This window comes from Monopterus albus, unplaced genomic scaffold (genome assembly GCF_001952655.1).
Source record: "Monopterus albus unplaced genomic scaffold, M_albus_1.0 scaffold296.1, whole genome shotgun sequence".
NCBI lineage: Eukaryota > Metazoa > Chordata > Actinopteri > Synbranchiformes > Synbranchidae > Monopterus > Monopterus albus.
The window spans coordinates 291,444-304,309 of NW_018128176.1; the positions used below are offsets into that span (position 1 = coordinate 291,444).

At 40.7% G+C, this 12,866-nt stretch overlaps 2 protein-coding genes across 6 annotated transcripts in view; both read right to left on the reverse strand.

The window, feature by feature from the left end:
* Positions 1 to 1,164, reverse strand: part of sanbr (SANT and BTB domain regulator of CSR) — a 28,478-nt gene extending 27,314 nt beyond the window's left edge. For 2 of the 5 annotated variants that reach the window (XM_020623296.1, XM_020623299.1), the window contains exon 1: positions 1,062 to 1,164. The gene's annotated coding sequence lies outside the window, so the exon portion shown is untranslated. Of the gene's footprint in view, positions 1 to 430; positions 959 to 1,061 lie in introns of those variants that run through there. The other 3 variants (XM_020623298.1, XM_020623295.1, XM_020623297.1) reach the window with 2 other exon arrangements.
* Positions 1,165 to 3,187: 2,023 nt separating this feature from the next.
* pex13 (peroxisomal biogenesis factor 13) lies at positions 3,188 to 11,019 on the reverse strand. The gene is made up of 4 exons (XM_020623292.1): positions 9,900 to 11,019; positions 8,485 to 9,188; positions 7,992 to 8,114; positions 3,188 to 4,331 (listed from the first exon to the last, which is right to left on the reverse strand). Exons 1-4 carry the CDS (start codon positions 9,971 to 9,973, stop codon positions 3,967 to 3,969), a joined length of 1,266 nt encoding a protein of 421 aa, XP_020478948.1. The 5' UTR covers positions 9,974 to 11,019; the 3' UTR covers positions 3,188 to 3,966.
* Between the last annotated feature and the right edge of the window lie 1,847 nt (positions 11,020 to 12,866).

The following is a 12,866-nucleotide window of genomic DNA, read 5'->3' on the forward strand; positions in this document are numbered from 1 at the left end:
GAGGTGATATAATGTATAGGCCTGGTGGGTTCAGGGTCTTTCATCTTACATCTGTCTGAGAGCAGTTTGGAGGTGCAAGATACCTGAGCGTGTAATGTTAATTTTACCTGTGATCCTTTGAATAAATCAGCACTGTTTTGAAGTTACTTGGACTGTCTTGTCTCTCAGAGTCAGTATGGTAAAAAGTACCGGGTACAACACAGCCTACGATGACTTCGAGGATTTTCCCACTTTTCTATACACTTGCCGATACAGTATATAATATTAATTCAAGTATTACAGTTGGAGAAAGTCAGAGTAATTGTCCTGCTGTTAGAGCAGGCCGAGTCGCCCAGTCCTCCTCCTGCATCAGATGCTTTTAGGTCAAATTAAATGAGCTGGTTCTCTACATAGTTCAAACAGTGAACACAGTTAAATAAGGTTAACATACTTATCTGATTTCAGAGAGATTTCTGCTGTCGTCTCATGTAATACACTCAGCGGCCAAGTGTTTTATGCCATTATGCACAGCTAACGCCGATGCTGTGGTCTTCTACCGGCTAACTGCATCCTTTGCTAATACTAGCTTGCAGGACAGGGTGTTGCCTTCAAGCACCCCTCGTAAAGTTCTTAACACAAGATCCACACGAGGCGTCGCGGAGTAATGTTCAGTTGGTGCGTGCAGATGTATTTTTCCAAAGTAAGCGAGTTACTTTAGGTTGCAATGTCGGAATAATTTGCAAAGTATGCACCTTCATAAACATACTTTTATTTAATGTGCCAATTACTGCACGTCTTTTGAGTGAGCTAGCTACGCGGACAATTCTTTACATTTAAGAAAAAAGTCGACCTAAAAATCTTCTGTCGAACATACTCAAATCCATGCACAACTACACTATTTCCGATAGGGTAAGAAGGTAGCATATGTATCGCAAAGTAAATAATTACTTGACGTAGAAGGTTGAATATTTCTAAGACCAGTAACACAGAAACGTTATCGACAGGCTACGCTGTCAAAACACATTCTCTGCTGTAAATACTTAAAGTGAAATTTAGACAAATAAAGGCATTTTGACCGTTACCTGCAGCGCTGACTTGTCCCAGTTGTCGCACTGCAGCAGGTTAAGTATTCTGTTACCTAGAGACAGCGGCCGTGCCGTAAACCCACAGTTTCTGCTAGAAATCTTAAGACACAAGTCACACGAAAAGTAAATCAATATTTCTATTAATATTTATAATGAGATAAAAAATAAACTAAAATGCATAAGCTTGGCGTTTAGGTTTGCTCTTACTAATGTTAAAATCCCGTAATTGCTAATTAAACCAAGTTTAACTAGAGAAATGCATTTCCTGTTGAAAATGCGTGTGGATGCTGTAATGCTGAAGTATCACCCTCAAAATGCTGAAATGCCTGAAATCAATTGCTGAAACAGCTGAAGGATAAGAAGAAATGGCTGAAGTTCTTATTTGAAATAGTTGAAGGATGAGAAGAAAAGTACTTTGCTTAAATAGCTAAAGGATGAGATGCAATGCTGAGCAACTGTGGAAGTTGAAAAAATGTTGAATTATGAAAAACAAAAAGAAAAAGTTCAATAATTAATGTAAGATGAAATCAAACGCTGAAGTTGTGTCAACAGGCCTCACAAAGTATGGAAAACAAACACGTGTGTGTGTGTGTGTGTGTGTGTGAGCAGTCCCCATGTAGTAGGAAAAACAAGTAGGTGTGTGTGTATTCATTTGAAAGAGGCAACATTTTCAAAATAAAACTATTAAGTCAAGAAAAAAAAATTCTGAATAGAAGCATGAATGTCTTTGAAGAGCTGAATATTTTGATATCTGAAAGGATGCTGAAGTAAAATTTTCCCATTCATTTGAATGGGTCAAATTTTTCAGAATAAAGCTAAATCTTTTAAAAAGTATGAAGTTTAGAAAAATTCTGAATAGAAGCATGAATAGCCTTGATGAGCTGAACACTGTGATACTTGAAATAGCTGAAAGTATGCTTAAGGAGAATTTTCCCATTCATTTGAATGGGAATAAATTTTCAGACTAAAACTAAATATTTTAAACATATGAAGTTTAGAAAAATTCTGTGAACTTCATGTGAGCTTAATTTGTAATCAGAAGCTTTTATTTTGAAAGTCAGGAACATTTGGGGGCTTTCATGTGAGATTATTTTGTAAACAAGCTTTTATTTTGAAAATCAAGCACATTTTGGTGTCTTCATGTGTGCCTAATTTGTAATCAGGGGCTTTTCTTTTGAAAGTCAGGCACATTTTGGGTCCTTCATGTGAACTCAATCTGTAGTCAGGGGCTTTTATTTTGGAAATCTGACATCCTACAGAACACTCAAGTTACACCTATTTATAATCTGAGGCCCTTATATTCAATATGCACTATCCTTCAGAGTGACATTGTAACATCCTGACAACACCTTTCCACCATAAGCACATTCCAGCGTGTGCTGGTCTGACTGATGGTGCTGTGTGATGTGTCCTGCTAGGACAGGACACACTATCTGACGGTAACAAGGAGCAAAGCTCTGAGCTTTGAAAGGAGCTGGACATTCAGTTGTAAAACGATTTACATTGAATGTTTCTGAATATTGTAGGGCTCTTATTTTGAAGGCAGACCAACCTCTCTGTGTGTGTGTGTGTGTGTGTGTCACTTTGCCACTGTGCCTCACTGTTTTGCTTTGATTGTATATGTTTGGGTTTTATTTTGTGTGTGTTATTCTGTTGCTGTTTGTGTGTGTAAAAATTTTGAATAGATGCCACAATGTCCTTGAAGAGCTAAACATTTTGTTACCTGAATGGCTTTTCTAGCTGAAAGTATGCTCTCTGAATGACAAAAAACATACAGAAGAATGAGAATAATAAAGACGGGAAAACAATAGTGTGGATGCTTACTCAGCATCCACACAAGAACAGTATAACAATAGTGTTCAGTGGGTAGAGTTGTCTCCCAGCCTGAGGGTTAGAGGTTCGAATCTCAGTGCCTGCAGCCCACATGTCGAAGTGTCCTTGGGCAAGACACTGAACCCTCAAGTTGCCCTTGATGGTTGGAGCCATCGGTTGAGTTGGCACTACAGATGGCTTCCTCGGTTCTGTACCGGAAGCAAATTCCTCACACCATGTTATCCTGGTCTTTATTATTGTGTGGATGCTGAGTCAGGATAAGGATAATCACCTTTATTGGCCAAGTATGTTACAGACAAGGAATATGTTTCCGGTATAGAACCAAAGTAGTTAAGGGATGCTTCACAGCATCCACACAATTTGTAAAATGCTACTTCTACTCACTCAATCACAAAGTGGACAATTTTTCTTAAACATTTATTCACCAAAATAATTATACTAAATATTTACAAAATGTGCAAAATTAGCCCCTTCTTATTCTGAATTATTCCATTCCCATTTGCTCAATAAAGATGGAAATAGAGAGGAACAAGTAACCTACAAATGAGGGCCTAAACTAAACACAAGGTTACATTGCAGTATCAAACTGAATATCTTGGCTTTGTCCTTACACTATCATACAGATGATATGCCAGTGCATTTACTTACATAACTTAAACACTGGACTGAGTTCTGTAACTGAACTATCTCCAGATGTTACTTCTTGTGTCAGACATGTTAAGCACAGTAATATACCATATTTAGATCATCCAAAAAAAGTATTTCTTATACACGATCTGGCTAAAGGACATGTAAAGATAGCCTCCTAATTTGAGACACAGTGGTTCTAAACAAGACAGTACAACAGGGAACTTGGGGATGGAAAGCATTTTTCACCAGTAACCTTGCATGAAAGACAATATGATTTGTTTAGATGAACCTAGGAACTACTCTGAATTATTCTTTATAAGGTCCATGGCATTTCCTCAAAAATTTACTGTCAGCTGATTTAATCAAGCTTCAGAGTTAAACACTGCAAACAAGTGGTGACTGAACCAACCGCTATTACACAGATGTGCATACAGAAACATCACAGGTCAGTCTTCTCAGGGATGCTTAGCACCACACTAGAAGGCATAGTGGAGTTGGAGGCTCTCAGGCTGAAGGAAGCTGGGATTTCTCTGTACACCGATTCTAGCATCTCTGCTGAATCGGAGGTGGGGGCTGAACCAAGGCCTGGGGTAAAGTCTTGGGCAGGATGAGGCTGTGGTTGTGCAGCCAAGGCTGTCTGATACTCCTCTGTGCTCCCTTGCTGGACCTGAGCAACCCTCCCAATCTCTGCATGCTTCTGACCTCTCCTTTTGCCAAGGACCTTGACGTAGTTGGCTGGGACAAGCCCTGTGGTCTGACCATCCAAGCTGGCCAGCAGCCAGCCACGCATCCTGGGCTGTTGCTCTAAACACAGCAGAGAATAATAAAAAATAAAAAAAAAGGCATAATGTGAGCTCATCAAAATGGAAGAACTTCAGAATCAGAATCTGCTTTATTGGCCAGGTGTGTCGGACACATGAGGAATTTGACTCTGGTACACCGGCTCTCAATGTGTATGTACATATCCCCATGCAAGGGGCAAGTAAACAGCATAAGGCTGTGTAATATAACAAAATAAGCAGTATAAACAGGCAGTAAACAATGTAGACAAAGGAATGCTCATTGAGATGAGATAATAGGAATAAAGGAATAAAAATAGTGTACTTAAAAATAGAGACCTGGGCAAGGGTCAAGTAAACAGTAAACCAACATAAGGCTGTGTAATACAACAAAATAAAAGTTGTATGTTTATATCGTCTCCAAAATAAGCAACAAACAGTGCATACAATGCAAAATAAGCAGTATAGACAGGCAGGCACAAACAACGCAAAGGAATGCTCACTGAAATGAAATAAGAATAAAAACAGAGTACTTAAAACTTGACACCTGTACGAATATGTATAATCTGTACAATGTATATTTACAGGTGTTGTGCTGAGGCTTACTGTCCAGACACAGTGTCGTTGGTTAAGTGTTCATCAGAGCGATGTCCTGGGGGAAGAAACTGTCCCTGTGCCTGGTTGCCCTGGTGCACAGTGACCAGAGTGAACTTCTGGTCACTTTTAAGTAAGTAAATCAAAAGGACTACTGACTTTTTGCTGCTTAAAATCTCCTCTTTGCAAAAAAGACTAGCCTATTGTGACCTTCCTCCTCCACTACTGACAGTGTGATGAATTACTCACTCGAAAGACCAACTTTAACAGCTTAACCATCTTTGCGATATACACTCAACACTTACCATTTGGACAGGACAAAATACTTATAATTAGGGCTACAATATCATTTCACCGCAGTCAGTGATGTGTGCACATCACAAGATGTGTGAAGTCAAGCAAGGCAAATTAACTCAAACATGGCATCCTAAAAAAGTTTTGATACAGAAAGAAAACTCGCATAATTGTCATCTTCCACAAAAATAATCTACAAGTGAAGTCTATTTGAGATAATTTACTCCGAAGTTAAGACTGACTAGTGGCATGTACGGCAATACCATCACGCACCACTATTTCTCATGGCCATTTCAGAATTGTATGAGAAATGCAAGGCACAAGCTGAAACACAGCTGCTACAACTGGAATAATACACAGCTGGACAAAAAATTGAAGATCTCAAATGTGTTGGCCTTGAAAAAGTTCAAAGGAACTTGGTTTTAGGTAGAAGACGTTTCACCTCTCATTCAAGAGGCTTCATCAGTTCTGTCCGATTGGTGGTGAGCAGGAGTTATTTATCCCCCTGGGTGGTGTTTCAGTTCTTCGACAGCCAACAATGTCCCTTCCTCTCTCAAACCAGTGAGTTTCTCTGAAGAGGATCTGGACTTCATTGTCCTCAAAAGAATGTCCTTTGACCTTCAGCCACTGCACAAACGCATGGCCAGACACAGGAGGGCCAACCCCAGTGGAACATAGTCAGCAGTCCACAACCACCTGAAGGTGTGGTACCCGCCTGAACTCAAATATATAGCGCTTTTCAGACATGCACTGGAACCCTGAAATTAACCAAACATTACCTGGGGTAGCTGTATATGAGAACACAAACATCCGAGTCAGTCAACTCGGACCTTAAGTATATTTCTCTCTGGCAACTCCGTAGTACAAAGTCCACGTAATGTCCAAGTGAGCTGGAGTGAACCCATGTGATAATACAGCAGCGTATAGTATGGAGTATTACCACGGAGCTAGTGGGTGTGTTGATGACATTCTATCATGTGACCGGTGCAAAACTGGAGGAATACAAACATCTGATAGTAAAGAAAAAGGTTCATTTACAATGAAGACACCAACAAAAATATCTAAATATCAGGAACCTCTGTTGTTAAGAACTGAAGGCAGAATTATCAGACAAAGCAAATGAAACAGTTTATGACCAAATTACAAACCAGCTATGTGACCGTGTCATGCCCCATCTCCTGTGCGCTCTACCCAGGCATGCACCCCATGCACATGAACCAAACAGAGTATTTCCAGTAGGTGAGAATGCGCCCGACACAGACTCCTTCCTGCTGTGTGCTCCATGTGTGAAGGTCAACTCAGGACAAAGTTGGAGTGTAATTCTGTGGAATATAGTCCGGAGTTCGTGTGTGAAAACGCTGATTATACAGTATCTTGTTAATGTATGACATCTCTGCTTTTTTTGATGATGCAGTTAAATTGGAAAGCCCACTGTTTGCTTTTACATGGATTTGAATATCTTCTTCTTTTTCTTTCAGTTGTTCCCGTTAGGGGTCACCACAGTGAATCATCTGTTTCCACCTAACTCTACCCATAGCATCCTCTACTCACACCAATTAACTTCATGTCCTCTTTTAGCACATCCATATATCTTCTCTTTGGCTTTCCTCTTGACCTCTTGCCTGGCAGCTCCATCTCCAACATCCTTCTACCAATATAACCACTATCCCTCCTCTGTACATGTCCAAACCATCTCAATCTGGCCTCTCTGACCCTGTCCCCAAAATAGCCAACCTCAGCTGTCCCTCTGATGTGCTCATTCCTAATCCTGTCCATCCTGGTCCCTCCTAAAGAGAACCTCAACATCCTCATCTCTGCTACCTCCATGTCTGCCTCTTGTCTTTTCCTCACTGCTACAGTCTCTAGCCCATACAGCATAGCTGGTCTCACTACTGTCTTGTACACCTTTCCTTTGATTCTTGCTGCCACTCTTCTGTCACACAACACTCCCGACACCTTTCTCCACCCACTCCAACCTGCCTGCACTCGCCTCTTCACCTCTTTCCTACACTCCCCATCGCACTGGACTGTTGACCCCAAATACTTGAACTCCTGCACCTTCTTGACTTCAGCCCCCTGTAACCTCACTGTTCCACTTCCCTCCCTCTTGTTCATACACATGTATTCTGTCTTACCACGACTGGCATTCATTTCACCTTTTTACCTGTGTTCTAAGAGCTCAGGTAATTTCATCCATGACTGCTCAACCAGATGTAGGCTAAGTAACTCAAGAGGTTTCACCTGTGTGCAAAGTTTAAAGAAGCAGTTATACAATGACACTGATGAAGGCAAGATAGAGAAAATGATTTCTTGAAAAGAGTGAGATCCTAATTTATGATTAAAAAGAAAAAACATTGCAATGTCAGTGTTTTCCCCGATATCTCGCAGCCCTACTTGTAATGTTTGACACCTTGCAACAATGACTCTTTCTAGTCCATACCAAAAATATTGTAGTAATTTACACCTAAAACTATATGCAGTACAATCATAAAGTTAAGGAAATAATCCCCACAACATTACTTTCACATTAGCACCAAACACAATAAATGAAAAGAGTATTATACGAAACTTTTTGGTAAGTCAACTCAAAATGTTTATAGATAAAATTATCACATGAAACACCAAATCAAGAAACTCCATCACAGTGATTCTAAAATCCAGTATTACTGTATAATGTGTTTATTGATCTTCAGCACTGAACACAAAGGCCTATCACAACCAGAAATGTTAAACCACTTTTGGATGAGAGAAACAGGAGGAAAGAAAAAAAGACCAGCAGTCATACAAGAAGTCTCACCTTTAGGGGCGAGGTTGAGCATGTCCCCAGCACGCAGAGAAATCTCCTCCTCGGATGCAGCTGTAAAGTCATACTCTGCTCTGGCCACTACATGGTCATCCTCTCCATTTGCCCAGTTAGTGGCTAGATAAAACAAAAAGAGAAAACAGAAAAAATCTTTACTCGTTATATTTGAGAGTAAAAGGCTCCAAACACAAATTCTGTGACATTCATTGGCTTCTCTGGTGGAATATTTCTGCTTTTAATCAATCAAAACATGTGCCACTACTTGCTGCTATGTAGATACAAGTTTTTTTTTTTTTTAATTGTCTGCCACTGTCTTGTGACTACAAGATGGTGCAATTTTTCATCTTAAGTACTTAGTAAAGCCAGTAGTCATTGTGACTAGCTGGAAAAGCCTTGGGTTCTGGTTACTAGCTGGAAAAGCCTTGGGTTCTGGTTCACAGTGGTAGTTCACATTCTGCAAGTACATAGTCTTAAATGAAAATCTCACCATTTTCTCCCGAGTCTGTGCTGGAGTTTAGCAGTTTCCAAATGAAGTAGGGTCCACCCAAAACTACAGCAAAAAACAGAAAGATTGGCCAGGACTTGCTAGTTGGATACTCCACCCCTGCTCCATACCCTCTGGATGCACTAGTAGCTAGAGCATCACTAGCACTGTCTGCCCATAAGTCTTCAACCTCGGCATTTGACCTCTGCCCCAACAGCCTCTGTAACCGTTGGTAGAGGTAGCGCAAAGTGCGTACCAGAGCAAAGGCTGAGAAGACTCGAGTGAGGTGTGCACGCAGCCGTGTTAAGTGGTTAGCTACATCCAGCACAGCACGAAAACTGTTATACACAGCAGAGAAGGTGGCATCCAGCATCATGCTAACTGAGGCAAAGGCCTGGACGATGCTCTCAATGGACTGGAAGGCGCCATGGCTGTTTTCCTCTGCCTGCTGCACAAACCTACTGGGGGCCACATCTTCAAGGTGGGAGACGCTGTTGTACCGCCCCAGGCCATAGCCGCCATAACTATAGGGGCTGTAGCCACCATAGAAAGAGTTCCCATAGGGCCCAAAAGAGGAAGTGAAAGAGTTGTAGGAGGGACGGTAGGATTGATGGACAGGACGGGGAGGCACTGGGGGTGCCATCCTGGTCAAGACAGGAGGACTGGCAGTAGTGGAGGAACCTGGAGTTGGTGCAAAATCTGCATGTCTGTTTAAATGAAAAGGTTAAGTTAAAACAGAAAAATTTAAGTTTGCAATGAACATTGAGTGTTCTACAAACCTGGCCTATAAAGCTGTTTCTGAATATGTGTGAACATATTACTATGCATTTTTAAATTAGAGGACATACATGAGATTTCACTTAGCCAAGGGCCTAATGTTTGACTAAAGGTACAGCAGGCATTAGGTTAATGACGCTCTATCAACACTGGGATCTCCAAAACAATCCTGTATTTAACAATACACAGCAAAGATTATGGAGATATGAGAATTAAATGCCACTTTTCTCGGAATGTATTACATTTATAGTTAAAAATACCCAAAATGATAATTAATTACTGTTGCTAGATTTAGTTTAGTAAACTAGTACTAACAGTATTAGTGTTGTTTACATTCACTAACGGGTAGAGTAATTAGGCTATAGGTGGAGACTGGCAATAAACACTCTCCGTGCACCAGAAAACGGCACATGACAGGCCCTTGTTGGGTCTAGCTAGTAAGTGAACTATTTATATAGCTGTTTCGTTGTTGGATTGACACTTAATAAATAGTTCATTAAAAAGCAAACATACATTAGGTAAATTGTATTGTATTGTAATTATAATCCCTGCCTTAATCTCACTGACATGCAACAGCTTTAGCATTAGCTAGCTAGCTAGCAACTACGTCGAGATAGCTAACATGAATAAAGCGCGTTTACCTGTAATTTACAGGTGCACTCACTACTCCTGGAATCCGTCTTTCCCATGGCTTCGGTGGAGGTTGTGAATGCATCGTGAACTTTTGTCCACAAAGTGTAGAAATATAGCAGAACTTGTCTAGGCCCCGTCGTCTTGCTTGCCTCCCCTGCTGTCTTCTGATGCGCCCCGTAATTTCCCATTTCCCATATCGCCTGTGGACTCGGTGTGAGAGGATTCAGTGGCCCTGAAGGGATTATAAATGCTCACAAACAACATTTGATTTATTCAGAACATATTACTCTATGAAACGCTGGCTACTGCAATGTTGATTGTCAGTCATCTATAACCACATTTCAAATGATCCAAGAAAATTCTATAATTAATATTTCCCGATAGCTCATGAAGGCACCAACTGTGTTTCAGGAGTAATGTGGTCAGAATAATTGATAAAAGAGGATTTTGTTCTTTGTTCTGTACTTACTGTACATAAAGTGATTAAAAACCCTCATATTTTAGCAGTAACTGTAATTAATGTATTGTCAGTGCTTAAATTATCTTTCATATTCATTAACAATTCTGTCTGTTTTTCCGCACTCGATTATTACGGCCTAGGCTGTAAAACAATTACGTGCATATCACGTCTGTGCAGCAGAGAGTGCTGTGACTTTTTAGGTGGAAATAAGCCTACACGTTGACAACCTACGGTGTAATAGATTGGTTAAACAAAGAAGCAGATTGTCATTAATATTTTAGTAACAGTGACAATGACAGTCGCAGTGATAACAGTCATTTTGAATTCAAAATTGGCTATATAGAGAAACTTTTACACTGTCCTGATGTTTGGATTTAATTATGTACCTGCACAACCTGTACTAGGATGTCAAGACATGAAATGTGAGCTGAATGAAGAGACTGCTGTTGTCAAGTCTGCTGTCCTCATGAAGATAGTTGCTCATTATTCACACTGGACTGTAAAGTGCTAGAGAGTCTAGAGACAACTGCTTATTGTTCTTTGAAAGGCCTTTTCACACCGAACGCGACGCGAATAAGCGATATTTTCTTAAAACGTCGCGCTACAAAGATGGACTCCACATCAAGCGACGACGATGTATTGCTTGTCCTGCTACATAAAAAAAACAAAGAAGGTTTTGGGTCCATCCTATATTGAAAAATTCATTCTAAAGGCCTTTTCACACCGAACGCGACGCGAATAAGCGATATTTTCTTAAAACGTCGCGCTACAAAGATGGACTCCACATCAAGCGACGGTAATGAAATCAGTTTAGTTCACAAGCAAGTGAAGATCCTCTGCTATCCGTCTCCATACGTTATCTTTGTATTCATTATCTTTGTAGTTTTTGTCCTTTTTATCATAGATAACGGAATTCGCTGAAACAAATTGGATTAAGCGGTCCGCCATGTTGAATTTGACGTGTCAACAAGCTGCATTGTGATTGGTCAGAGGTGCTGCCGTCGCAGCGACGAGTTGGAAAAATCGACCCGGAGGCGAAAAAAATTAGTGTCGCTTTTCGCGTCGTGAAATTACGTCGGCGGTGTGCAATGTATTATTGACAAGTTATTGGTTTGAAAAATATTATTGAATTCGCGTGTGGTGTGAAAGGGCCTTAAGAATCACACCTATTTAAAATAATTCACTCATTTCATGCAGTAAAACCACTGACAGTAGATGCTTGCTATGCAGACTGTTTATAAATCTAAAACAATCAGTCACATTATCTTCACACTGAGCATGATCACTGTTACCATCATGACCTAAAAGCACTTGTGAGGTCACCAGCACTGATGATGGGTGATGGGTCACAGTCAGCATTTCAGTTCATTCTAAAAGTGTTGGATGGTGTTGAGGTCAGGGCTCTGGGAACAGGCGGAAAGCGTGGCCATGGTTCTGTCTACAGGTAGAATAAAATCTGCCAACCAGAACCACAAAAACTCACTACTTAATATGTTTAATCTTATTTCTTTTGTAAGATTTGAGTCTTATAGACTCTAGTTACTTTATAACAGGGGCGTCGCTAGACCACTTTTACTGGGGCACGTACCCCAGTGTAAATCAGCTGTGCCCCAGTAAATACATTCCCATATTTGTAAGGGTTATTATTAGACCATTCTTCAGAGAAACTAAATGCAAGAGTCAATAAACCAATTGACGCATGTAAAATAAACACAATAAAAACAAAAACGTGCTGCAATAACGCTGCAAAAACGATGCTGCAGCTGCGCGTGGAAACTATTTTTCCGCGCGGCATGCCCGTGTATACCAACCGCGCGCACGTTTCAATTGGCGTACGTCGCGCGACGAGCAGGTAAGATAATGTATGAAAACGCTGTGAAAGTAAAGTTTCCATGAGTGATAGCTGTACTATCTGAACAATGATTAATTCCTCCTGTAGATGGATATCAGAAAATTTCTGTTTTTTCGAGGCAAAGAGAGGGAAGCAGAAAGGAGAGATGAGTTTGAGGGAGGTAAGACAAATGTTGACAAATGAGCTATAGCTAACGGACTTGTAGGTCTGGTTAGCAGAAAATCATGAGTGATTTTGTGAATTTGCTGAGGTTATTTCTGATGTTGCTGCAGAGAAAGAGGGACATAACACAGGTGGAGGAGGAGAGATGCAGCTGGATAAAAAGTCGGAGGCGGTGCAAAGTGAGAGGGACATGGAGCAGCATGGAGAAGAATCTGAGGGACAGTTGAACAGAGTAGCAGCAGCAGAGGACATAAGATACGGGACACATGCAAAAAACAGTTGACACAATCTGGAGGTATTGGGAAACGATCTGGGTGAAAAGCATTGTGGTCCATGTCAGATAAAACTGTCCCAGTTTCCACAACATAGCATTGGATTGAAAAGGAGATCTTTTAATTCAAGCTGGTATGGAAGCTTTTCCTGGCTCGAATATTCTGTGTCTCGAGATGCAGCTTTTTGTTTTGCATGCAGACTGTTCGGTAGAAACCTGAAACACGACAC